General features: G+C 45.0%; 1 protein-coding gene across 1 annotated transcript in view; it reads right to left on the bottom strand.

Annotated features, from left to right (window-relative positions):
• LOC137423380 (protein disulfide-isomerase-like) overlaps positions 1-27,091 on the bottom strand; it is a 107,152-nt gene that overhangs the window by 23,010 nt on the left and 57,051 nt on the right. The window contains exons 5-7 of the mRNA XM_068110480.2: positions 26,675-26,776; positions 18,460-18,585; positions 16,819-17,019 (exon numbers count right to left, since the gene is read on the bottom strand). Of these exons, the coding sequence (XP_067966581.2) occupies positions 16,819-17,019; positions 18,460-18,585; positions 26,675-26,776 (429 nt within the window). The remainder of the gene's footprint in view (positions 1-16,818; positions 17,020-18,459; positions 18,586-26,674; positions 26,777-27,091) is intronic.

Below are 27,091 nucleotides of genomic sequence, written 5' to 3'. Positions count from 1 at the left end.
CAATTTAATTCCAGGCTATAAGGCAACAAAAGGTGAAAATTTTGAAAAGGGGTGGAGACTTTCTATAGGCACTGTAAATAAACCTGTGTTAAAGAACCAAATATTGGTCCAGTACCTGTCCTTTGCTTTGGAGCTCTGGTTGCCATGCCAACATACCAGCTCCAACTATTAAACAGAAACAGCCCTTTTTAGGCCACATGGCACCAAGTGAAATACGTTCCAGTTGTGGTACTCGTAATATAACACATTACACAATGTGTTGTAGCTGAATCTCAGAAGCAATATACTTCACTTCAATAAAATTGGTTCACGAGTTATCAAGTGACCACTATATTCGTCATGTGTGTGCTTCTGTCTGTGTGTGTGTCTGTCTGTCCGCAGCATAACGACCCGATGATATCATCCGATCTTGATGAAACTTGGGTGGGAGGTTGATATCATGATTTAGTTGTGTCCTGCTTCGAGGGGGCGTATTGCGCCCATTGTGGGCGGAGCCACGCCCCAAAAAGATGTCTTTTTAGGGGGTAATCGAGTTCAAGCTACATCTTCTCCGGGGGGTTTGGTGGATTCTGACAGGGGTTTCGATATTTGGTTAGGCCAATGCCATGTGTCTAGCTCTAGCCCCACGGAGCTCGATTTTTAATTTTTTTTTTCCATTTTGTATTATTATTATTTATTTATTTATTTATTATTATTTATTTTTTTCATTTCATTTTTCACCGAATTTTCGGTGTTGTGCAGCTAACTAACCTCATAACTGATTATACATTATTTTCTATCTCATTTCAAGGTCAGTAACCTTCGTTTTGACATTTCCGGGCCTGGCCTGTCCGGGCGTGTTTCGGTTATAGTCCGTCCTTTGTCATTGAATACCGCTCGCTCGTGAACCATCGTCGTCTCCTGACTTGTCAATTTATTATAATCAAAATAAAGCACAATATGTTGCTTCACATCCTCACCAACGTTTAATTTTCTCTTGAGTGGTGTGACTACTTCAAAACTACTGGATATTTACCTCCACCACCAAAGTTGGACGGAATTTATGTTTCATGAGGATGGATGGAGGAGACCTGAGGTGGTGTTGAACAGCCATCAGCCATCCTAAAGCCTTACAGGGAAGATTGGGATTGAAAAGACTGAGGAGGTTGAAGGTTCAATTAAGCTGGGGATGAAGGCCTTGTAAGCTGATAAAAGTTCAAATTTGCCAACTTGGGATATTTTGTTTTGCCAAGAAAGAGCATAGGTGATGGTGAAGCCCAAAGGTTTTTGTGACTAATGTTCAAGAGGTTTGTCAAGGAAAGAGGGTTCAACAAATGGTCATTTTGGCGAGATTGTGTGAGAGTGTGAGATTTGTCAAGGTTGAAAGACATATTCATAGTGTTGGAAGAGCTCCTGATTCAATCAAATTATATAGAGAGGGAAGAGGTTTCTACCTGCCTATCTGGAGGATGAGGGATGTTACGGCAGAGTATGGAGTCATCAGAAAGACATAAGCAGGATTTTATAGAGAATCGCAAAGATCACTGATGAAGATGAGGAAAGGTACTGGGCCCAAGATGCTGCTTTGGGACACTCCGGCCACGACAGGGAGATGAGAGGATTCTGGTGACAGCCATGTGCTAACTGCACGAATGGAGGAAGCCAATAAGCTTTGTAAGAAGGTGGCCTTGGATGCTCTCGGCAACTAGTTTGGATAGCAAGGCCATACTGTATCAAATGCTCGAGGTATATCCAGAGAGACATCCCTGATCTCATGACAGATTGAGGCCTCACATCCATTGTTGGGAGAGCAGAAGCAACCTGTCCAGGATAGAGTGGCGGGGTCTGAATCTGAACTGAGTGTCTGAGATAAAGCCGTTGAGGAAAAGGAAGGATTTGACATCAACGGCCTAGACCCTTATATAAAAACATCATTAACTGATCCAATAATCCATCATCTCCTCTTCCTATTTCTGTTCTATTCCTCATGCCATCTTTTCTGGTTTATTAAACACGTTGCGTATTCACAAACGGACACGAAAAAGTATCAGATAGGAACAAATAGTGACAGTAGGTGTTAGTATTGGTACCAATTTTAAAGGTTGATGAGGGTGAAGACAAATGGAAGTAATTTGGACGTCAAATTGATCATGCTGGACTGTTTTTGTTCATTTTTGCCATGTTAGGGAAATGATATATAAATATTAATTAATGGCTTGTCTTAGCAAAAATACACAAAATAAATCGCGTACATATAAGGCAACAGTTTGAATTCGCAAGGACTGCACAATGAACACTCGAGTAAATGACCAACAGACCAAGAACATCCTTTGCAAATGAGAACAACAGAAGAATTAACAAGCAAATGGAAATTGAAATAGATCTTCAGCAATGGCTCGGCTGATGCAAAAATGAATGTACACACCATGCCAGAAACAGGCACTTCCTTTTGTTATTCAGATTTTTATTCTATTTTTATTTATTTTATTTATTTTGTTGATTTTTTTTTTTTTTTTTTTTATTATATTTTTTATTGATATTTTTAATGATTTTTTATTTTTATTTTGATTTATTTATTTTATTTATTATTATTATTTTAAAAATATTTAATTATTTGTTTTAAATTATTCCTTTTTTATTTTTATTTTTTTGCTTATTATTTATTTATTTATTTTTGTTTTTATTCTTTTGTAATTTCGATTATTTTGTTATTCATCAATTTCATTATATTTTGGTCTTTTCTTTCGACGATGTCAGAATCCATCAGCTGCTCTGCACCTGCAAACAGGCCTGATGTGCTTTGGGCTATAAAGCTTAGCTGTGAAGTGCTGCCCAATCTGGCATGACTTGGTGGCCCTGTATGGCCTGATTAATGGTGAAAAAGCCTTTGCCTCAGGCTGGTTCAGACCAATTTATTTTCCGAAATAGTTATCAAAGGCTGACAGGATGGCCTGGAGGTCCACATACCTGCCTCTGAGCTGTCTAGCCTGGGTTGGAATCCCAACCTATCTATAAACTGTCATCCCTGTATTTCACAAGCACGCTGATTCATCAATGTGTGTCCATCGGATTGACATCAAACTGGGCATCCTGTCTGCCAGTATTAGCTGGTGGACATTAAAGATCCCATGGTTGTTGTTCTTCACAAAGAATAAGCGAGCTATTGCCAGAACCATGAACAAATTCCAAATTTCAAATATAATCACAACCGTTGATATATGTCGACATTTTATTTTAAACTAGTAAAAAGCCCGTCAAATATGACAACCTGGAACAGTTTATTTGATGGTGCAGCCTCGTGAGTGGGCCAACGTATGACGCCTCGGCCTAGTGGTGGGCTTATATCTTCTTTATTTATTAGACATCCTATGGATGTAAATGAACACTCGTTTTACTCTGTGTGCGTTGCCCATCACATGCAGTGAATTTCACCTCCCTGTTCCTTGTATTTATTGTGATTTTAAAAAAACGCTACTGGACACCGCCCTTGAGGCTCGGTTTACAAGCCACTATCTTCAGTTACAAAAGAAGCGACATAATTACTCTTTAATGGAAAATGTCTTTCGACTTTGTTTTATCCTCAAAAATAGACTGCAGTGAACACAGATTCGTGATAAAAGAATGGCCTTTAAAACCTACCCTTATGAAGAGGGACACACATCTGAACAAATACACAAAGTCACATGGTGTTCTATATGGTAGATACTTGCCCTATTTTGTTTCCAAATTTTTTAAAAGGGATATTTTTTGTTTAAATGTCGCGTCAGGTATTTGGGAAGATATCGTGTGGCTTCAGCCAGACAATTATTGCATTTACAGTAACTGCTATAACTGCACATCTCTTCTCCAATGACAAAGTAATGTGAAGATCTGAACAGTGAATGAGGCATCAAGTGTCCAGCTGCTCATGGACTCTGTGTCCTTCTCTCCTGTCAAGGTGGACAAGTTTCTGTCAAACCTCGACTCTGATTCTGCAACTGGACCAGACGGCATCAGCCCACAGGTCCTAAAATCCTGCTCTGCTGCTCTTTCACACCCTCTCTGTTCTCTTCACCCTCTCTTTTGCTCAAGGTCATCTGCCATCAGCTTTGAAATCAGCAAACATTACCGCTTTACACAAAATTGTGCAAAAACAGATCCTTGCAACTACAGACCAATCAGCCTGCTCCCAATCATCAGAAAAGTCATGGAATCCATCATTCCTTCGGATATCAAATCCTTCCTCTTCTCCAACGGCTTGATCTCTGATCATCAGATCTCTGATCAATCAGACAAGGTCATTGTACTCTGGACATGCTGCTTCTGCTGTCTCAACAATGGATGGAGGTCCTCAATGCCAAACAGGAAATCAGAGCTGTCTCCCTTGACATATCACATGCCTTTGATACGGTTTGGCACCCCGCTTTGCTCACCAAACTCTCCTCTTATGGTATCCATTGAAACCTCCACGCATGGCTTGTAGACTTCCTCACCGGTTGCAGTCAAGGTGTGGCCCTGAATGGATTTCTCTCATCTCCCCCTTCCTGTTCATGCTGGAGTTCCTCAAGATAATGTTCTGGGCCCTGTGCTTTTTCTGGTGTTCATCAATGATCTATCCGACTCTCTGGAAAATCCTCTCTCTCTCTTTGCTGATGACTCCACTATCTGCAGCTCCATTCCTCATCCCTCAGATCAGCAGTCAGCAGATTCCTCACTCTCTGCAAACCTGGACAAAATTGCAGACTGGTCAAACAAGTGGAACATGTCTTTCAATCCTGACAAATCTCACACTCTCACTTTGTCTCTCCGAAAAGACCGACTGGACAACCCTCCCATCTACTTTCTCAACAATCCTCTCCAAGAAGTTCTGTCACTCAATATTTTGGTCGCACTATCTGCCAGGACCTTTCCTGGAAAAACCACATTTCCAAGCTGGCCTCCAAAGTCAGTCGCCGACTGGGCATCCTCCATCGTGCAAAGTCCTTCCTTGGCACACATGAGCTCCTCGCCAAATGCAAGGCTTTCATCCACAGCTCAATGGAATACTGCTCTCCCCTCTGGGCTGGTGCTCCTGCCTCACACCTTGCTCAGCTTTACGCTGTTGAAACCAAAGCTTTCAGAATCATTGGAATCTCCTGCGATGAAGCTAACTCCGAGGGCCTTTCACTCACTCACCGCAGGCAGGTTAGTGGTCTTTCTGTCTTCTACAGACTCCTCTTTGGCCTTGCTCCTCCAGCTCTGTCTGTGCTTTGTCCCCCAAATATTCCTACATGTCGCACAAGATCTGCCTGCAACCCTCTTCTGGTAAAACTGTCAAAATCAAGACTCTCTGCTCACCTTCACTCTTTCATTCCTCTTTTCTCCCACCTCTGGAACAAACTCCCTCACTCTCTTCAGTCCCACTCCTCCCTCCAGGTCTTTAAAACAGCTGTTCACCACCATCTCTTATCTTCCCCCATCCAAAACCTTGATCTTTTATACCCCAGTGAATTCACCCCAGATAATTTTTTTTGAAATACCAACTTATTTTCTGGAAGTCATAGCAGTGTCCATTTGTTTTTTTACCTCTCCCACCCCCCCACCCCCCCCCCCTTCCCATTCGCCCCACCCAAGCCTTGTCCCTACCACAGATATCCTGATGTCCCTGCTCTCAAATGTTGTACTTGTGTGCTTCCCTCTCTTTTCCCCCCATCTTGTCTCCCGCTCCCTTTATTATATGTTTTATGTGTCCGTTTATGTTTTTTTTGTCATTAATGTTAGCTCTTGCACGAACCTCGATGTTGTATACAAAAAATAAATAAATAAAAATGTGATTTTCACTCAGCTTTGCAGGGTTGATTTGCTCCGATGGAGCTATAATACACTCTATATGTGGGCACCCCCAAAGCTTCCAAAAAGTGAGTGAACTCCCCTTCTTTCTCTCTGTCAAAATACATCAAAAGGTCCATTTATCCTAATTTTCCCGACGGAATTTTTGAGGCTTAAGCAGCAGATTCGAGCCAGCTGTTGCCCTGTCGGTCATAGCCATGTGTGCTAGAATATTCAAGATTCTTCATCGCACTCAAGAGCTGCTCTTGTATAAATTATTGTATTGACTTATTCATGCCATGATTATTGCAGGTTCCCATAACGTGCTGCAATCAATGGGGTCACAATGTCAATCAGCACACCCATGATGATCTCTTAATTCTGACTCACTCTGTGCGGCTCTCCAACTTTATCCAATTTTGCCATGCTCCGATACCAGCTCTCACCACGAGCACTAATCCAGACTCGTGTTTTCATGTGCCACCCTTTTATCACAACTTATGGGTCTGATGCAACCTCGAGCCAATCAGTGAGTGGCTCCCCGCATGATTGAGATTCATGTGATATTGAAGTGCTCTCCGACCCCTAAATAAGACGAATTAATTTAATACAGTAAGTGCTGATTTCATCTGCATTAGAACAGGATGAATGTAGTATGCTATCTCCTTTAAATAATCCTTTTTAAGGATAGGGTTGAACTGAGAAGGACGTGCTAATTCCTGTTTCTGGCTCTTCTCAAACCATGGAGCCTCTGGTGGTGCCAGGCGTAGCGGACTGGCATATAGGGTGCCCACTGCATCGACATCATTGTCATCTGAAAACTCGATTAATTAATGTCAATTTTAAAATGTGACATGATTATCTCAATTAAATCAATGGGGGTTTCCAACTCTTAAATTCCACCCAACCCAATAAACAAAAAATAGGCATAAAAAGTAATGAACACATTTCGGCAACAATCAAAAATATCAGGAATACGAAAGTTATTACACAGTCAATGTCATTACAGTGCGATACCCCCATCATGTTTCAATGTTTTGTCATAATCTTTCTCATCAACGTTGTTTGTGTGTGTGTGGACAACCTGAATCTGCATAACCCTCCGTCACCCTGAGAAAGGAATCAATCTATCAATGCGCTTCTGGTTCTCTGACTGTACCTCCGTTGAAAGATGTATTTTTAGATATAACAAAGCTAATTTTGTGTACTTGGGCCCAAAGACTTCTCCTTCCTTCATTTGCAGCACAAGTGCTGCAGGTATCATCAATGGCTGACGGTACATGGCCGCGGCTGTGCCGCTGATACAATGCCCTCTGCTGGTTAGGGCAGGAATTTAGGATTTGCCCAGGGAGATTTGGCCATCTACCTTGGCCCGACCAAAAGAGATGTGCTCATGGTCATACAAATCACACTTAATGTATATCAGAGCCCACAGGGTCAGAATGCATGGTCATATGATAACTTTGGGGTCCACTTTGTGGTTTGAGTGGATTACTCCCAAAAAGGTGCACATCCTTTGAGTGAGTATATACTTGTAGCATCTAGTGAGATGTATATACATCTAGTGAGTATATACATCTCTTAACCGGAATGGTCACCATGCACCCTTGTACCACACCAACACTTCCTGCAACGGTCGTGACCAACAGGCGGTGCCCCGTGCCTGCCACATACAGTCACGTGAAAAAGTAAGTACACCCCATTTAAAGTTTTGACTTTTTCAACATATTTCAACATACAGCTATTTGATCTTCATTTCAATAATATTGATAGATAAAGGTGATATAATATAACAAATATCATGAAACATTTACATTTTGTAGTCCATTGTATAATTTAAATAAACATGAATGCAAATTTCGCATGTGGAAAAAGTAAGTACACCCCTACATTTATCACTACTTCAAATACCTAAAATTAGAATCAGGTGCACCAGCTCAGATGCAAATGATTAGAACATCGTTAGAGAGGATCTTGGAGGAATCTGTCTTATTTAAACCTCAGACATTTCGTTTGGTTTGCTCTTTGTTGTTGAAGTGTGCGGCGTCACCATGCCGAGATCAAAAGAGCTCTCTGAGGCCTTCAGAAAGAAGGTTATAGATGCCTATGAGTCTGGGAAGGGATTTAAAAAGATCTCCAAACAATTTGAAATCAATCATTCGACTGTCCGGAAGATCATCTACAAGTGGAGAAGATTTCAAACAACTGCCAACTTGTTCAGGCCAGGTCGCCCCAGCAAGTTCAGCCCGAGAGCAGATCGCAAGATGCTGAAAAAAGTCTCTAGAACCCCAGAATGTCATCACGGGACCTACAGGTAGCTCTTGCCACTGTTGATGTCAAAGTGCACGAGTCTACCATTAGAAAGAGGCTGCACAAATTTGAACTACATGGGAGGTGGGCCAGGAGGAAACCTTTGCTGTCCAGAAAGAACATCAGGGCAAGACTAAAGTTTGCCAATGAACACCTAGGAAAGACCAGCACTTCTGGAACAATGTGCTCTGGACAGATGAGTCAAAGGTAGAGCTATTTGGCCACAGTACCAGAAGACATGTTTGGCGAAAACCAAAGACAGCATTTGTCCACAAGAACCTGATACCAACTGTAAAGCATGATGGTGGAAATATTATGGTTTGGGGGCAGCTTTGCTGCATCAGGGCCTGGGCAGCTCACCATCATAGAATCCATTATGAATTCTTCATTGTACCAGAGGGTGCTTGAGGATAATGTGAGGCCATCTGTCGGAAAGTTGAAGCTCAACCGAAGGTGGACCTTGCAACATGACAATGCCCCTAAACATACCAGTGAATCCACCAAGGAATGGATGAAAAGAAAGAAATGGTGGCTTCTGGAATGGCCAAGTCAAAGCCCGGATCTAAATCCCATCGAGATGTTGTGGGGGGATATGAAACGAGCTGTGCATGCAAGAAACCCCTCAAACATCGCACAGCTCAAAGAATTCTGCATGGAGGAGTGGGCAAAAATTTCTCCCAGTCGATGTCAGAGACTGGTAGACAGTTATAAGAAACGCCTACTTGAGGTTGTTTCTGCCAAAGGGGGCAATACCACCTATTAGAGCCAAGGGTGTACTTACTTTTTCCACATGCGAAATTTGCATTTATGTTTATTTAAATTATACAATGGACTACAAAATGTAAATGTTTCATGATATTTGTTATATTATATCACCTTTATCTATCAATATTGTTGAAATGAAGATCAAATAGCTGTATGTTGAAATATGTGGATGAAGTCAAAACTTTACATCTGGTGTACTTACTTTTTCACATGACTGTATCCACTCTTTGTAGCTCACCTGGAACGAAGTTCAGGGGAGCTTATTCGATGGCGCGTAGTCCATCCGTCAGTCCGTCATTCCGTCTGTCAGTCCGTCAGTCTGCAAACACTTGAAACTTCTTCTCCGAAACCACTAATGGGATTGCGACCAAATTTGTCACAAATTATATTTGTTGTGTTGTGACTAAAGTTTGTTCACGGTATTAAAAATATTGCGGTCTAAGGGGGTTTACCGCAGGTCAAATTGGATCCAGGTTTGACCTCCCAAAATAGGAATTTGCTTTCTTCTCAGAACCTACACACACGATTTTGATGAAACTTGACCACAACCTTAATCATTCATGCTGTACAAACGTTTGTTCATGGCATTAAAAAAATTGTGGTCTAAGGTGGTCTCTGGGGGGGCTTTCCCCCCAAAATAGGTATTTGCTTTTTCCTCAGAACCGACACACATACTTTTGATGAAACTTCACCACAACCTTCATCATCCGTGATGTACCAATGTTTGTTCAAGGCATTGGAAAAATTGGGGTCTGAGGAGGTACACGGGTGGGAGGGGGTGGGGGAAGGGTTTTGTTTGTTTATTTAAAGTCTTATGATTATGTTGGTGTGATTCTGCATGCTGCCCTGTCTTCTAGCAACCATTGAAATTGGTTGAAAATAACTTTAGTCAGTGCAGTATACTGTTTATTCTACCAGGTGAATGCCAGGGGTATTGCCCCTATGTTTAGGTACCCACTACTAGTTAAAGAACGTATAGCCAAAGTAGCACCTGGGATAATAATTACCCTGTGCTCACAAAGCGAAAATCAGGGTTAGGCATTCGGTTGCAAACGTGTGGCATACGTGTGGCGTACATGTGCCGTGTCTGCATTTTTAAAATTCATTTTCTCGGCAACCGTTGGTCTGATTGACACAAATTTTACCATAGAAGCGCCTCTGCCTGTATAATTTTTTATTCATAATTATGACGTCATAGGTCACGTGGAACGGACGCCATTTTGGAAAAAACCTTACACCTCTATATCTCTGAAACCACTCAATGGAAAAAAATTGAAACATGGCTCATTGTCAAGTACTCCCCATGGGGAATAACATACGTGTGTGATGTCATCGGTACCTTCGTTATGACGTCATAATTTGACAAGTACAACGCTTGATCCGATCAGTGTGAATTATTTTTCTCTGCAACTGTTGGACACGAAATTTTCACCGGAATGCTTCATCCTGTAGAATATTTAAATGATAATTATGACGTCATAGGCCACGTGGTACAGGTGCCATCTTGGAAAAAACGAAAAACGTTGCACCTCTATATCTCCAAAACCGCTCCATGAAAAAAATAGAAATATGGCTCATTGTAAAGAACTCCACATGGGAAATAGGTGTTGTTAACGATGACGTCATTGATGCCATAATTATGATGTCATAATTCGAGAGGGACAACGCTTGGTCTGATCAGTTTGAAATTTATTGAGTGTGATCTGTGCAACAATTATATTAGAGAATATAACTTTATGATGTCATCGCTCACGTGGTCTGGCAGCCATATTGGATCAAAGGGAAAAAACGTTCAAAAACAGAAGAGTTGGCTCACACCAAGTTGAATGTGCAGGGTAAGTATTCTAAGAATACCATCTAGTTACTAATGTTGTCACTTTCTGGGGCAATGTTCCTTTTTTGGGAGAAATATACTTTGTACTGATGACACAAACACACCTCTTCTTGTTCTTCCTCCTTCTCCAGTTACCATTTTCTTTCTCCCTACATTTTATTGTATCAAGTTGATATAACGTCCTCTCTCAATCAGTGAAATGCAAAGAAAAGTTTACTTTATACAGCCGCGGATGTTACTATCCAAAACAATCGTCCCATAAATTTGAAGAGTTGATGGCTAAAAGGGGAATATAAGGACTGGAGTGTAATTATGCATTATGTTGTTTTTCAGAGATTTTGAGATCATCTTACGATGATGGTGCGAGTGCAAGAAATTGCTTTGTTTCAGAAAAAGACATGTTGTGAGATCAGCATCCTGTATAGTCAGGTTCACTATGTTTTTTCGTTCAAAGCTTTTGGAGATAAGCAAAACTATACATTTTTGGAATATTCAGAGCATGTGGAATCCAAAAATTAATGTTGGCATTTGCGGAGACACCTTTGCGAAAATGACACTCAGGACAGTGATGAAGATCTGTAAAAGCATATTCCTGAATGGTATAGACCTAGTAGATCCTGTGTATAGGACTTATAGTTCAATCTGATACTAACAAGGCTGCTTTCTTGCTTTATAAACCCATACCTATAACTTCAATGGATTTGCAATATCATGTATTATGTGATACAGTTATATCACAAATATAAAGACAATGGTTTTCAATTACCTTTGTTTGTTGCTTTTCTATAATCCTGAGCACTATTTTGAGGCCTTTATTGGATTCCTTGACCCAGAAAACATAGGATTAGCATATTTAATTACGTTTTTAGGTTGACTAGAAGCCGAGATAGCGCAAAATATGTATTTTATGGTGGCCATTTTGAAAATCCAAAATGGCGGCCATGCAGGTGTCTGTGCAAATGACAACATTGATTTTCGGATTCTCCATGCCCTGATGATTCCAAAAATGTACAGGTTTGCTAATCTCCCAAAATTTTGAACGAAATTATAAGTCACAGAAGTGAACCTGACTAGTAGCTGACCATCCTTTGTCTGGGGAGATAGAACTTGAGGTCCCATCTGGGATTAGGTTGTTGAAGTTGAAAACCACGTGATATCTTTCAGAAAGAGTACAATATGCCAATGGGTGCTGTTGAAACGCAAATATCCTGCAAGGAGCTTTTTTTTTCTTCTTCTCTTTTTTGTATACAAGATCGAGGCTCGTGAAAGAGCTAACATTAATCACACAAAAAGTCAAACCGACACACAAAACACAAAATAAGGGGAGCGGTAGACAAGATGGGGAGAGAGGGGGAAGGACACAAACACAACATTTGAGAGCAGGGACATCGAGAGAACTGTGGGAGGGAGAGGGCTTGGGGAGAGGTGGGAGAGGTATAAAACATGAATACTGCAAGGACTTCCAGGAAAGAAGTTGGAATTTCAAAAAAGTGTATCTGGGGTGAAAATTAGTGGGGGTAGAAAAGATCAAGGTTTTGGATGTGGGAAGATAAGAGATAGTAGTGAACAGCTGTTTTAAAGACCTGGAGGGAGGAGTGGGATTGAAGGGAGTGGGGGAGTTTGTTCTTATTGTTTGCTGATTTCCAAAATGCTGGCAGATGACCTTGGCAAAAGAGAGGGTGAAAAGAACAGAGAGAGGGTGAGACAGAGCGGCAGAGCAAGATTTTAGGACCCGTGGGCTGATGCTGTCTGGTCCAGTTGCAGATTCAGAGTCGAGGTTTGACAAAAACTTCTCCACCTTGTCAGGAGAGAAGGACACAGAGTCCAGGAGCAGTTGGGTTCGACTGGGAAAGGTGGGAACAGAGAGAGATGGGTTTTGGGACACAAGATTTTGAGGCAAACACAGGGTTGAGGCATTCGGCTTTGTCACGTGCGGTGTCAACTGTGTGGCCATTTGAGGTAAGAGAGGGGATGGAGGGGGAACAAACACCAGAAATGGATTTGATCAGATGCCACCAGGATTTGGAGGAAGGAGACAGGTTTGAGAGTTCATTCTTGAGTGTGGAAAGATAGTGCTTCCTGGCACTCCTGAGGGTAGAGACACACTTGTTCCGAGCTTTGTGGAAGGAATTTAAATTGCCTTCAGTTGGATTAGCCTTCCAAGAGGCAAAGGCAAGTTGTTTCAGGGCAATTGCCTCACCACAAGATTCAGTGTACCATGGACGGGAGGAAGGGTAAGACATCTGAAGACGAGATGGGATAAATCTGTGCATGTGAGAGAGCAGTTTGCTTTGGAAGAATTCCCAGGAAGAATTGATGTCAGAGGCAGTGGAGATGGGAGACCAGTCCAGATGATTGATGGCTGCTTGCAGACCGTGCCAGTCAGCCTGAGTGAAATGCCAGACTCGTCGACGCTGAGGCGGCTCTCTGAGAATGGCCAGAGAGATGTCCACTTTAACAAGCACATGGTCAGAAGAACCGATTGGAGCAGAAGAAGAACAGCAGACATTTGCAGGGAAGTTTGTCCTAACCAAGTCTCGAAGAGAAGATACTCCATTGACTGAGATCCTGGTCGGGAAGTTGACAGATTGTGTCAGTCCCAATGAGTCACAGAAGTCCTTTGCTGAGGTGCCATGGCTGGTGAGAGAGGAACCCACACCCAGCCAGCTTGCATGATGACAGTTGAAGTCGCCACATATGAGGAAGAGAGAGTTGGGATGAGTAGATAGAAGTTGGTCCATGTTGTCAGACAGCGAAATGTAAATGGAGTCATCACTGTTTGGAGGACGGTACAGAACACATATGAACAAAAGATGGGAGCGGAGAGGAAGCCGTAGCCAGAGGTACTCCTGGGGGTGGGGTGGAGAGAGGGCAGTGCAAGGAGAGTGAGGAAGAGAGTTTTTGATAAAGATAGCAACCCCACCACCAGGACGAGGCTCAGGTCTATCATACCGGAGGAGGGAGTAACCAGGAAGAGATATTAAGGAATCAGAGACATCTTGAAGGAGGAAAGTTTCTGTTAAGCAGATCAAGTCTGGATTGTCAGAAGCAATCTGAATGGAGAGATCAATCAGGTTTGAGCGAAGGCCCCGGATGTTTGAGGTCCATATCGTTAATGAGGAGAGAGGGGGAGCATCGGGTGCAGGACAGGGGAGGGGAAGGGTAGGGTCAGATGAAGGATGAGAGGGGGATGTAGGGAGAGCAGTTGATAGTGTGTCAGAGATTACAGAAGAGTTACAAGAAAGGGAAGGATGAGGAGGACGAAAGGATTGATGGTGAAGGGATGAGGCACAGTGAATGTATAAATGTATATACAGGGCTACCTGTATAATTAGCATGGCCAGCAGCAGGTGAGAATTATCAGGTGTGGATATGGAACGGGTATTTCAGGCCGAATTGTATTCAACTGTGATTGGCTTTTAATTCTCAGAAAAATAGTTTATCTGAACAACATTAGGCCAAAAATGAAAGCCGTGACCTGACTGAAAATTGTTCAAAAAAGATCTAAATAAAAGTTATATTTTACAATTCTCTCAGGTCACAGTTGTGATGACATACAAATCACATGCAGGACAAGGACATTTGGGTTAATTGCAATCTTTTGGACTTAAATTATTTTGGAACAAATAAACAATTGGAGATAAAAAAAGAAATCATGGAATCATTTTGTTTAACAAAGTTTAATTTAAATTTTTGACTCAGCAAATTAGCCACCTTTTGCAGATATATCTGCCGAACACACTCGTGGCATTCTTTCTACAATGGAAATCAAATATTGTTCGGGAAGTTCTTCCCAACGCTGTTGCAGAAGTTCCCACAAATGTGTTGCACTTGTAGGTTGCTTTGCTTTCACCCTTCTGTCCAGTTCATCCCAAAACCAGCTCGATGGGGTTTAAGTCTGGAGACTGTGCTGGCCATTCCATGATTTGAAGCCTCCCATCTTGTTCTTTTCCTCGAAGGTAGTTTTGACATAGCCTGGAGGTGTGTTTAGGGTCATTATCTTGCTGTAGGATGAACCCCTGACCAACTAGGCGTATACCAGAGGGTATTGCATGGCGCTGCAAAATGCTGTGGTAGCCCTTTTGGTTCAGGGTGCCAGTCACTCTATGCAAGTCGCCGACTCTGGATCCAGCAAAAGAGCCCCAGACCATCACGCTTCCTCCTCCATGTTTGACAGTTGGTGTCACACACTGAGGAACCATCCTTTCACCTACTCGACGGCGTACAAAAACCCTGCGTGATTATCCAAAGATTTCAAATTTTGATTCATCGGTCCATAAGACCTTCTTCCAGTCTTCAGTAGTCCACTGGCGGTGCTTCATGGCCCAGGCAAGCCTCTTTTTCTTATTTTGCCATCTTAGCAATGGCTTTCTTACTGCCACTTGACCTGTCAAACATGCAGCTCGAAGTCTTCTCTTCACACTTGAAACTGAGACTTGCTTACTTCAACCCGTGTTAAGCTGTGCTTGAAGCTGTTGTCCTGCGAGTCGCCTATCACGCAAGCTGTTGACTCTCAAAAACTTGTCTTCTGATTCTGTTGTGGCTTTGGGTCTGCCAGACCTCTTCCTGTCAGAGTTTCCTCCAGTTTCCAAGTGCCTTTTGATGGTGTAGGAAAATGTACTCACTGACACCTTGGCTTTCTTTGCAATTTCTCTAAAGGAAAGACCTACACTTTTAAGAGTTAAAATGGTCTGTCTGTCTTCCCTTGTTAAGGGTGTAGTACTGGTGAAAAATTGAGAAAACTACATAGGTACCTTTGAGAGGCCTTTACACAAAAACAAAGTCAAGTTAATATCTAATTTTCAGTTTTTCTTGAAAGATATAATCTTGGCTTTAACTCAGACCAGTTTCAACGCTTCTTTGTCATATTACATGCATATAATTTGCATAAATTAGACCGTCAATAAAAAACAAGGAAAAACAAAGAACACATTTCTACTTCTATCTTCTATGTCACCTATCATTCTTTTCACACAAAACTTGGTACATGTATTATACATGTGTTACTCTACTACCTGATGAGGATTTTGTGAAATTATGTCAAATGTTCACTAATTAGCTAATTATGCCAATTACCAGATAAAACTTGGTTGTCCTTCAATAAATCCACAATGGCTACTCCTATAAACAAAAGCCTTCATCATTTTAAAGGAAGTGATATTCTGAATATCCTGTCCAAATTTCAGCCCAAAAGAATGATGCATGTCCCAAGTTATAACAAATTTCATGCAAAATATTATATTTCTTGTAAATTGCGTGTAAAGATAACAATAATTAGGGGTACTTCTATGACCTCTAATAGCATGATTCTTGTTTATAAGACTATAAGGAAACTGTTCAGCTAAAAAAAAAAAAAGGATTCTTGTTTATAAGACTATAAGGAAACTGTTCAGCTACAAAAAAAATAAAAATAAAAATCACCTGTTCACCAGTACTACACCCTTAATTGCCTTTTCCTCACCATTATGATAGCAATATACTACTTCCTGCAGTGCAATATTGTCCAAATAATGCTTCAGAGGGTGTAATAACAGCATGTTCCAATACTGCTTTATACAGACAGGGGGTTTGTAATCAAGTAATCAGCAGAGGTTGGGACACCTGTAGGAATTGTTTGCATCAACTTTCAAGGCTTAATTTACTTACATTGCTGCAGAACAGCTGTAAGTTGTTAACCCATTACTTGTTCCCTGAAGAAAGCCTTTTTTTTTTTTTACAATATAACTGTGCAATTTACATTATTTTCCCGTTTTTGCTAACCGAAACTTTTTTTTTAACCTCGAGCAGTTTACTGTTTACCTTTGTACCACTTCAGGTTATTCACTGGACTTGAATTGCTTAAATTTCAATAAAAACTGTAAAAACTGAGGTGTTCAAAAACGTTTGACCGGTAGTGTATATTGACATATATAGAGCATCAGGAATGATCATTTTGATGTAGCGTTGTCACCTTTCTGACACAATGATTTTTGAACGTTCTGTCGTGTTTTATTACCTTTTCCTTCTTTACAACAGTTAGTAAAAAAAGTTTTACTGTCAGGCATGTGCGGGCACCCCTCCCTCTTTCCCCAATTAGGCTTTGTTGACAAAGGTTTAATTTTATTATTTACTTATTCTGGGATGCATAAAACTAGAGTACCCACCTTGAGTTTTCCATCCAGGTAGTCCTGACAGAAATTCTGGATATTTGCAGCTGAGAGCTCGTTGGTCACAGGCCGGAACTTGTGCGTCTTGTTCTCCATGTGAATGAGTCGGATTTCAGGCAATTCATCCTCGTTTAAAGCAAAAAAATCGAGCAAGCGCCCATTGCTTGGCTCTTCAGTGTTGACGAACACAAAGATAATCTGTGCAAGGAAAGACAGGGATGAATTTGATCTGCTGCAAAGCTAACTTTACAAGCACATAATATAGGCTGCAAACCTTAATGGAGTGCTGTTGCATTTCCGTAGTTGCTTTAAAAAAATTATATCTATATATATATATATATGTATATATTGTTGGGGTTCGGGTCTACTATGAGGGTTGAGTCTCCATTCCCTCCCAAACTTAGCGGACCTGTGGCTGCCACGCATGAATAACTTCATACTTCGGCAGGTTGTGAACCAGCAACTACGAATGCCAATTGGTCCGTCACATGATAGCTTACCTGTACCAGGTGACGGTCCCAATCGGGCAATGTACCTACGTACCTACATACCTTCGCTCCGGCGGTGTATGACTTTATTTTGTTCCTAGATGGAAATTTAGATGGCCTAGCGAATCCATTGGCACACGCCTGACTAATGCTAATTTTGTTACAGCCGATCGCTAACCTAGATGCGAGCAATGGCGGATCAATGGAAGAAAAGGCATTCATTGACAGAGAGAAAAGGAAACGTTTAATGATTTGATTTACTTACAAATATTTATGGAGTAATTATTCAATAGGAAAGAAAAAAAGCCGAGAAGCAGGAACTTAGCTTATCCTACATTACGATTACAACAAATAAACACGACATAAGGGAGGGGGAGGGGAAATAAACACCAGGACACATTCATGGGGGAGGGGGAGGGGAAAACGAATGTTGGAGAGCTGTTAGCACAAAGGCCATGATGTTCCAGATGCCTCTCCTCGCGACGCCTTTTGTCCTGGGCTCACCAACGAATACCAGGCCGGCAAATGGCAGTCCCCAACACGAGCAGGTAATGGCGATCCCAGCATGGACAAGCAGGTAAGAAGTGTCGGGAACCATGCAGAGCAAGCAATGTTTTTTTAAGCAATGTTTTACGGTCCGGATGCCCTTCCTGACACCAACCCTGCTAGTCGCCTCTTGCCACACACAGGGAATTACCAGCGAGCTGGTACTCAATTTGCCGACCTCGGAAGGTTGACAGGCTGAGTCAACCCCCCTGGCGTTAATTCAGAGATCAATTGGAATTCGAACCCAGGACCCTAGGATCCCAAGCCGCCACCTTAACCACTAAGCCAAAACCAGGCTATTGAATCACAGCTTAGAAAGTATAATTATCCATATTAATGTTCTTTAAGTTCAGTTTGTGGTTTCAAAAACTTTAACAAGATAATGCACTTTGTGCATTACATTTGTGCAAACTGTGGCAACAGCTTTTTGACTTAAAGGGATGTGAGATGTCATTATTTTATTAGCAGGTTAGCATTTTGCCAATAGGTTCAATTTAGTAAAATGTGGATAGATTTTTGATTGAACTTGTATATATGGAGAGATAACTGGAAAGGTTTGACCGGAGTGTGACGATTTTGCACACGCTGTGATACTGTTGCCTACCTTCCCACGGAAAGCAGCTGCAGCACCTCGAAACTCAGCATACAGCTCTGGAAATGAGCTGGATTCATTGCTGGCGAACAGGAGGGTGTGAACCCGAACAAGATGTGCAAAAAGTTTGGGTGCCACCTACAGACACATACAGGACATGCAATTGGGCAACAGGAGGCATAAAGAAATGAAGAGGTAATGCGATTAAAGCAAAAACTAGAATAGCACTCGGTAGAGCGCATACCTCCGCCAGGCTGAACAGTTTACATTTTCTATCCCGCTGATGGGCCGGATCTGGTTCTGGACCTGAACCAAAATCTAATCGGCTTATTCTTGTCACCGAATCAACTCATCCACCTAATTTTGTCATAAGCCCTCCACAACCTTTTAAAATATCGTGGTGTAGCGGCTACCGCTGGGTTTTCAAAATCGCCTTGCACCTATCAAGGACGCGGAGCGATCACCATGCCGGGCTCGTCCAGGACGCCCGGGCAGGCCCGCGCTCAACATGCCAGGCCTCGGTCGGGACGCTGGGCCACGCCCCCTCTCGCCTTTCCTGGGCAAACGCTCCGGGATAATATGTATATATATTGCTGCCCAATAAACGGGCTTTTTAGAGAGTGCCTGAGTGTTTGGTTTGATTAAAGCAACTCGGATGAATTCCAGCTTTTTGTCGCGTCCATTCTTCCGATCGACGTGGGAGCCCCAGCTCCTTCATTGGTGACCTACCGACATCGACATGGCAGTCGCCCTTAAACTGCCTACCTTCTGGGAGGCTCACGCGGCGGTTTGGTTCGCACAGGCGGATTCCCTGTTCGCCCTGCGAGGCATCACGGCCGACGACACCCGCTTCCACCATGTGGTAGCAGCGCTCGGTTCGGCCACCGCGGCCCGCACCCTGAGCCTCCTCGAGAGCCCGCCAGCCGCTGACAAATACGGCGCGATTAAGAAGCTTCTCCTCGACGCTTTCGCCCTCCCATCGGCGGAACGCGCACGGCGCCTGCTCGACCTGCCCGAGCTCGGCGACACGCGCCCTTCCGAGCGAATGGACTACATGCTTTCACTGCTCGGCGAGCACTCTCCGGCATTCCTGTTCCGGGAGCTGTTCCTCCGTCAGCTGCCTAACCCGGTACGCCTCGCCCTGGCAAGCATGACGATCACAGATCCCCGGGCCCTTGCCAGAGAAGCCGACAAGATCTCCGCCGCAGGACAGCGCATCGCAGCGGCGACATGGGACCCACCGCCGTCCGACGCAACACCCATGGCGCCCGAGCACCCGGCACGGTCGACGACCGAACTGCCGACGCAATTGGTGGCCGCTACACCGAGCCGACCACCTCCAGCACGACGACCGGGCCTCCACCTGACCAAGCGTGGTGTTACTATCATGCCAGGTTCGGACAGAAGGCCCGGACATGCCGACCCCCGTGCACCTTCGGCAGGCCGGGAAACGGCCGGGCCGGCGTTCATTACCAGCCATGAGCGCCGGCCACACGGGCAACTTACTGTTCATCACGGATAAAGCGTCCGGACGGCGCTTCCTGTGCGACACCGGCGCCCAACTGAGCGTCATACCTGCCTCTGACCAGGACAGGCAATCCGCGGTTTGCGGCCCCTCCTTGGTTGCGGCCAACGGATCGACCATCCGCACCTTCGGCCCGCGCAACGTCACCCTCTGCTTCGGCGGCCAACGCTTTGCTTGGACGTTTGTAACCACAAACGTGCCCATGGCTCTGCTAGGCGCCGACTTCCTCTGCGCACACGGACTGCTGGTGGACGTCCAACGGCGTCGTTTAATCAACGCCGAAACCTTCAGCTCCCTGGTATGCACATTGAACAGCTCCGCGCCGACCGAGCTGGCATGCGCCGTCCCGGCGGCGAACGAGTTTGCTCGCCTGCTCACGGAGTTCCCGGCCCTCACGCGGCCGACGTTTTCGGCCGTCACAGTACGGCATGGGATCGAGCACCACATACCAACCACGGGCCCGCCTGTCTATGTTTTCGGCCGTCGCAGTACGGCATGGGATCGAGCACCACATACCAACCACGGGCCCGCCGGTCTACGCCAGGGCGTTTTCGGCCGTCGCAGTACGGCATGGGATCGAGCACCACATACCAACCACGGGCCCGCCGGTCTACGCCAGTGCGGCGACTACCGCCGTCTCAATGACGCTACCACCCCCGACAGGTACCCGATCCCGCATATCCAAGACTTCTCCGCCCGTCTGGCGGGACGGGTCATTTTTTCGAAAATTGATCTCATACGGGGATATCACCAGGTACCTGTCAGGGCGGCCGACGTCCCTAAAACGGCAGTCATCACGCCGTTCGGCTTATTCGAATTCTTGCGGATGCCGTTTGGTCTCAAGAACGCGGCTCAGGTGTTCCAGCACTTGATGGACGGCGTGCTGCGTGACCTGCCGTTCCTTTTCGTTTACCTGGACGACATCCTCGTCGCCAGCACGTCCCGGGCCGAGCACCTCCTCCACCTCCGAACACTGTTCGGGCGCCTCAGCGAGCACGGCCTCATCGTCAACCCGGCCAAATGCCACTTCGGCACGACGGCCGTTGATTTTTTGGGCCACATCACCAAGAACGGGGCCGTGCCGCTGCCAACCAAGGTCGAGGCCATCACCACGTTCCCGCGTCCCCGCACCATAAAGGCCCTGCAGGAATTCCTGGGAATGGTGAATTTTTATCACCACTTCGTGCCCCGCGCTGCTCAACTCATGCGGCCCCTCTACGAAGCCCTCCGGGGCAAGCCGGCCAAGCACGACATCGCCTGGTCCGCAGCAATGGATGCGGCCTTCCAAAGCTCAAAGCGGGCCCTCGCCGACGCAACACTGCTCGCTCACCCGGTGCTCAACGCTCCCATCGCCCTCACCACGGATGCCTCCGACTACGCGGTGAGCGCCGTACATGAGCAATGGGTGAACGGGGTTTGGCAGCCACTCGCTTTTTTTCAGCCGGCAGCTCTGGCCGAATGAGCTCAAATACAGCACGTTTGACCAGGAGCTCCTCGGTCTACACCTGGCCGTCCGCCATTTCCGCCACCTCCTGGAGGGCCGACCTTTCACGGCGTTCGTCGACCACAAGCCGTTGGTTTACGCCATGGCCAAGGTCACGGAGCCGTGGTCGGCCCGCCAACAGCGCCACCTCTCCGCCGTGTCGGAGTTTACCACGGACATCCGGCACGTCGCCGGCAAAAACAACGCCGTGGCCGACTGTCTTTCCCGGGCCAGCGCGAACGCGGTCCACCTGGGCGTGGACTTTGCGCTTATGGCGGCGGACCAAACCACTGACACCACGGTGCAAGCCCTCCGGGCGGCGGACACGGGCCTCCGCCTGGCCGACATCCCCTTCACGGACACTGTCCTGCTCTGCGACGTCTCCCAAGGCCAGCCTCGCCCCATCGTGCCCGTCACCTGGCAACGCCGCATCTTCGCCTCCCTCCACGGCCTTTCCCACCCGGGCCGGAAAGCTTCCCAGAAGCTGGTGTCGGCGCGATTCGTCTGGCACGGCCTTCGTCGGGACGTCCGCGATTGGACCAGCACCTGCACGGCCTGCCAACGGGCCAAGGTCCACCGACACACCCAGGCCCCGCTGGCACCTTTCACCGTGCCCGAACGACGTTTCGACCACGTCAACGTGGATCTGGTGGGCCCCCTCCCCCCGTCACGGGGGTTCACACACCTGCTCACCATGGTGGACAGGACCACCAGGTGGCCGGAGGCCGTTCCCCTCCTCTCCACCACCACCGCCGACGTGGCGCAGGCTTTCATCGCCACCTGGGTCGCCCGCTTTGGCACACCGGCGGACATCTCGTCAGACCGCGGACCACAGTTCGCCTCCGAGCTGTGGGGCGCGGTCGCCCGCAACCTGGGGGTCAAGATCCACCGTACTACGGCTTACCACCCCCAAGCAAACGGGTTGTGCGAGCGATTCCACCGCTCCATGAAGGCCGCGCTCATGGCCGGCCTTCAAGACGGCGGTTGGGCCGACCGGCTGCCGTGGGTCCTTTTGGGCCTCCGCACGGCCCCCAAGGAGGACCTCCAGGCATCCACCGCTGAGCTTGTCTATGGCCAGGCGCTACGCGTCCCGGGCGAATTCGTGCCCGACGCTACCAGTCCCTGGTCCGCAGCTCACCAGCGCTCGGACCTCCAGGAGGCCGCCCGACGGTTTGCCCCCGTGCCAACATCCCACCACGGTGACCCCCAGTCCTACGTCCCCCCAGCACTTCGCACAGCGGAGTATGTTTTTGTGCGTCACGATGCACATCGGGGGCCACTCCAGCCGCCGTACGACGGGCCCTTCCGGGTGCTGCGACGGGACGACAAGTCGTTCGTCATCGACATCGGCGGCAGGTCGGACCGGATTGCGGTGGACCGCCTCAAGCCGGCGCACGTGGACGTCGACCACCCACCGCGGGTGGCCCTTCCGCCGCGGCGAGGCCGCCCCCCGTCCACGGTGCCCCCCACTCGACCGCCCACCACCACACCGGACCCCCTCCCACGACCCGCCAGGGGTCGCTTCGGCCGGGTCATCAGGACCCCCCTCAAATTGACCCTGCCAGTGCAAGTCGATTCTGGGGGGATGTGTGTTGCGGCTACCGCTGGGTTTTCACAATCGCCTTGCACCTATCAAGGACGCGGAGCGATCACCATGCCGGGCTCGTCCAGGACGCCCGGGCAGGCCCGCGCTCAACTTGCCAGGCCTCGGTCGGGGCGCTGGGCCACGCCCCCTCTCGCCTTTCCTGGGCAAACGCTCCGGGATAATATGTATATATATTGCTGCCCGATAAACGGGCTTTTTAGAGAGTGCCTGAGTGTTTGGTTTGATTAAAGCAACTCGGATGAATTCCAGCTTTTTGTCGCGTCCATTCTTCCGATCGACGTGGGAGCCCCAGCTCCTTCAGTGGTATATATATATTGTTTTTGGCATTATCACTCATTGGTGAAAAATCACTTAAAAAATAAAAAAATTCTCGTATCCGGATATCTGCAGTCTGATCTTCATAAAAATCGAAATGATTCATTCTTGTTATACACCAAACCTTTCTATCAAGTTTCGTCGGAATCCATCCACAACTTTTTGAGATATCATGCTATATATCGTTTTTGGCCATATCTGTCAATGGTGAAGAATCACGTAAAAAAATTCTAGTATCCGGATCTGGATCTTCACAAAACTCTAATAATTTCCTCCATGTCGCATACTCAATTACCTCACCAAATTTCGTCGAAATCCGTCCACAACGTTTTGAGATATTCTGTTTAAAGACAGACAGACAAACCCAGACAGACAAACAGGCAGGGGTGAAAGCATGACCTCTGGCCACCTTTTGTGGCGGAGGTAAAAAGTTGATTTTTATGCCGTAGCCTATAGGGCAATGCCATCTGGAATAGCGTTTGTCTATCCGTCTGGTGTATGTATGTATGTTTGTATGTATGTTTGCATGCATGTATGTATGTCCCTCACAAACGTCCACCAATCAGAGCTGAGGATCTGGCCACATGACACGGCGACAGTAGATCCTCCTATAAGCAGGTCCAAGCCTGGCTATGCTGTTGTCGTGTATCCGTCTTGTTTTTACAACGTAGCCCATAGGGCAAAGCCGTCTAGAACAGTGTTTGTCCTTCCTATGTATGTCTGCATGTATGTCCCCTCAAACGTATAACAATCAGAGCTGAGGATCTGGTTAAATGACAGGGTGATGTGATTATGTTTGATGTCATTATGGCAGTATAGAGGCTGACTCCGCACACCGCCATTTTGAATCCACTTTCATTCAGGCCGAACATATCGTCGAACCTGTCATATATCACAATCGCCATACTCTAGCTTTACGTTTTTAATTCAGTGTGACACACAAAAAACAGATTGTTAAAATGATCATCAAATATGGAAAGCATAGGCATTACAGGTCTTCCAGCGACACAGTACTTATAGGCCTTAGGCTTCATGCCTTCATGACTCACCTTCAGGCTGCTTCGGACAAATTAGCCCAGGTTTCTTAATACAGTAGTATTGTTTTTGTAATAATAATAATAGTGTTAATCTTACTATGATTCACCAAATGTCCGTCCGCCTGAATGTCTGTCCGTCCGTTCGAAGGTAGCGCAAAAGCGGCTGAACCGATCGCAACGATATTTTGGGTGGGTAATCCTGGGATCTCCTGGAGTAAAATAGGCTATATTGTTTTTCCAATTTCAGCTTTGGCCTCCAGCATTTTCAGGTTTGGACTCCCGCATAATGTTATTCTCCTGGGTGCCGCACAAACGGCTGCACAGATCGCTGCACAGCTGCGCTGCACAGCTGCACCGATCGGACTCGGTGACCTCGGACAAAGACCTTTTATAAGGACATGGGTTGAATCCCTGCTTGAGAGAATGCCAACCCCCTCCCCGCCATCATGGTCGTCTCTCCAACTCACAATCCCACGAGATATGCGGAAAGGACGACCCAAAACCAATTATCTTCCTTTTGATTCGTATATAGACATCATTAAAAGTAAATAATGACCTCGGCCAAAGATCAAACGACGTGAGTTTAATCTCTACATGAGAGAATTCCACATAGCTATTTGGGTGGTGAATACCCTAACAGATCGCTGTCTCCATCGATCTTGCCAAGGCCGTAAAACCTATCGGCTCAAAATCCTTTTAACTGTTGACTTGGTAGTTTTTACAATGAAGGAAACATTAACAATGTTGTTAAAAGTTTATTTTGTGATTGGAGTTATGTTGTTTGGAATGAAAAAAGAGATATCGAGTTCAAGTAAATGACGACGTGCCGTCATGGTTTCTACCTTCTAAACGTGAACTTCGCGGATCGCCATATGCAGATTCGCCACGGACCCACGATCGATGTTTCTATATGTGAACGTACCCGTTTGTTTGCGAACGGGTACGTTTTTCATGGAAGTCCTTCACGAACTTGCTGTCCATGTCTGACGTGCGACTGAGGATGCTGCAGGAATGTGGAATTCATTGTTTTCATGCTTTAGCATTCGCCGTATCTGCATTGCCTGTTTGCTTCTGGCCTCCCACCCATGCGTAGCATGGGTATCGCACTGGTACTAATAATATAGTAAATATAATCGTAACACTGTAATGCCTTTGTCATTATTGCAAAGTTTCTAGATTGAAGCGGTGTATGGTTTGTTCATTGTTGACTCGAAACATAGAATAAACTAACACAGTCGTATTGCTTTCGTAATAATAATAATAGCGTTAATACTAATAATATAGTAAATATAATCGTAACACTGCAATTCGAGAAATTTCTTCCCATCTCTCTCTCTAAAACTCCTCTCAACTCTCCAATCTCCTTTGAAAGATCCACAATTACACCATGTGATACAATAAACCTACTAGGTATTACCCTAACTTCAAATTTATCCTGGAATCCAAACATTAGACAAATAGCTAAGTCTGTCTCGAAGAAACTGGGAGTACTGTTCAGATGTCAAAGATTCTTCTCCTCTCAACAGTTGCTTCAACTATATGAAGGATTGATTCTATATAAACTGTATAAACTACGTCATCAACTATATGAGTTGTATATATACATCAATATAGTTGTATATGTGTATATACGTCATCAACTATGTGACAGATATGGCCAAAATAAAAACGTATATGAATATATATACAGTATATATATAATTATTTATATATATATATATATATATATATATATATATATACATATATATATATGTATATATATATATATATTACATGTATATATATATATATAAAAGAGGTCATTCAAATTTTCAAATTATTAAATTGGTATAGCATATTGAATTTTCGAGTTGGCGCATCGACTGGATTTAAAGATAATATATATATAAGACCTGCCAAATTGCATGCTTGTATCATAATGTGAAGGATTCACCCTAATAATGGGTGTTGGCTGCCTCGCTAGATTGTTTTACCCCAGTTTTAAAATTGCAGTAAGACCTTAGAGTAAGACAAACACCGTTGCTGCTTTAGCCAGTTCATATATACCTGTGCTATCAATACATTGATCTGGTGTGTGGTTCACTATAATAAAACATTTTGCAAACTTTTTAACAGGTGAGAAATAAATCTATACTTTTTCAAATTGTGTGGTTTTTTGAGCTTTGTTGATTAGAGGTGCAGGTTTATTAACGGCCCGGATCTCCATATGGTGAGTGAGGAAATGACAGTGGAATATGTTTTCATAGTCAATTGTTTACCTCCGTTGAAAAATGCAAGACGAGTGGGAGCTCAAACATCTTGATGAAGTCGTACAGGTCGTCCTTTTCAATCTGTTTGTTGAATACAAAGTGCCCTTCGTCCTGCCATGATGAAGAAACAAACACACACCCAGTTTAACGACCGACATTTTACCTGCTTTTGATAGCTTGTAAAAGTGCAACGACGTTTAGGTTTGGGGAAAGACATCAAATATTGCTCATAAACCAGACAAGCACACATTACACTCCCACCCATCGTCAAACAGAAACCATTTTGGATCAAACTTCCTGTATACTGCTTTTAGTGTGTTGTTTTCCACAATATACCACTGTTCTGGAAAGACGTCAATCCTTTTCATTTCTAGAAAAATTTAGGTTATCAGTAATTTGGTGGCCTAACATAAAAGTAATGGCAAT

Source organism: Myxine glutinosa, chromosome 3, assembly GCF_964187855.1.
Source record: "Myxine glutinosa chromosome 3, kmMyxGlut1.1, whole genome shotgun sequence".
Taxonomy (NCBI): Eukaryota; Metazoa; Chordata; class Myxini; order Myxiniformes; family Myxinidae; genus Myxine; species Myxine glutinosa.
Note: the sequence above shows the minus strand (reverse complement) of the source record. Positions and strands in the feature narration are given on the sequence as shown.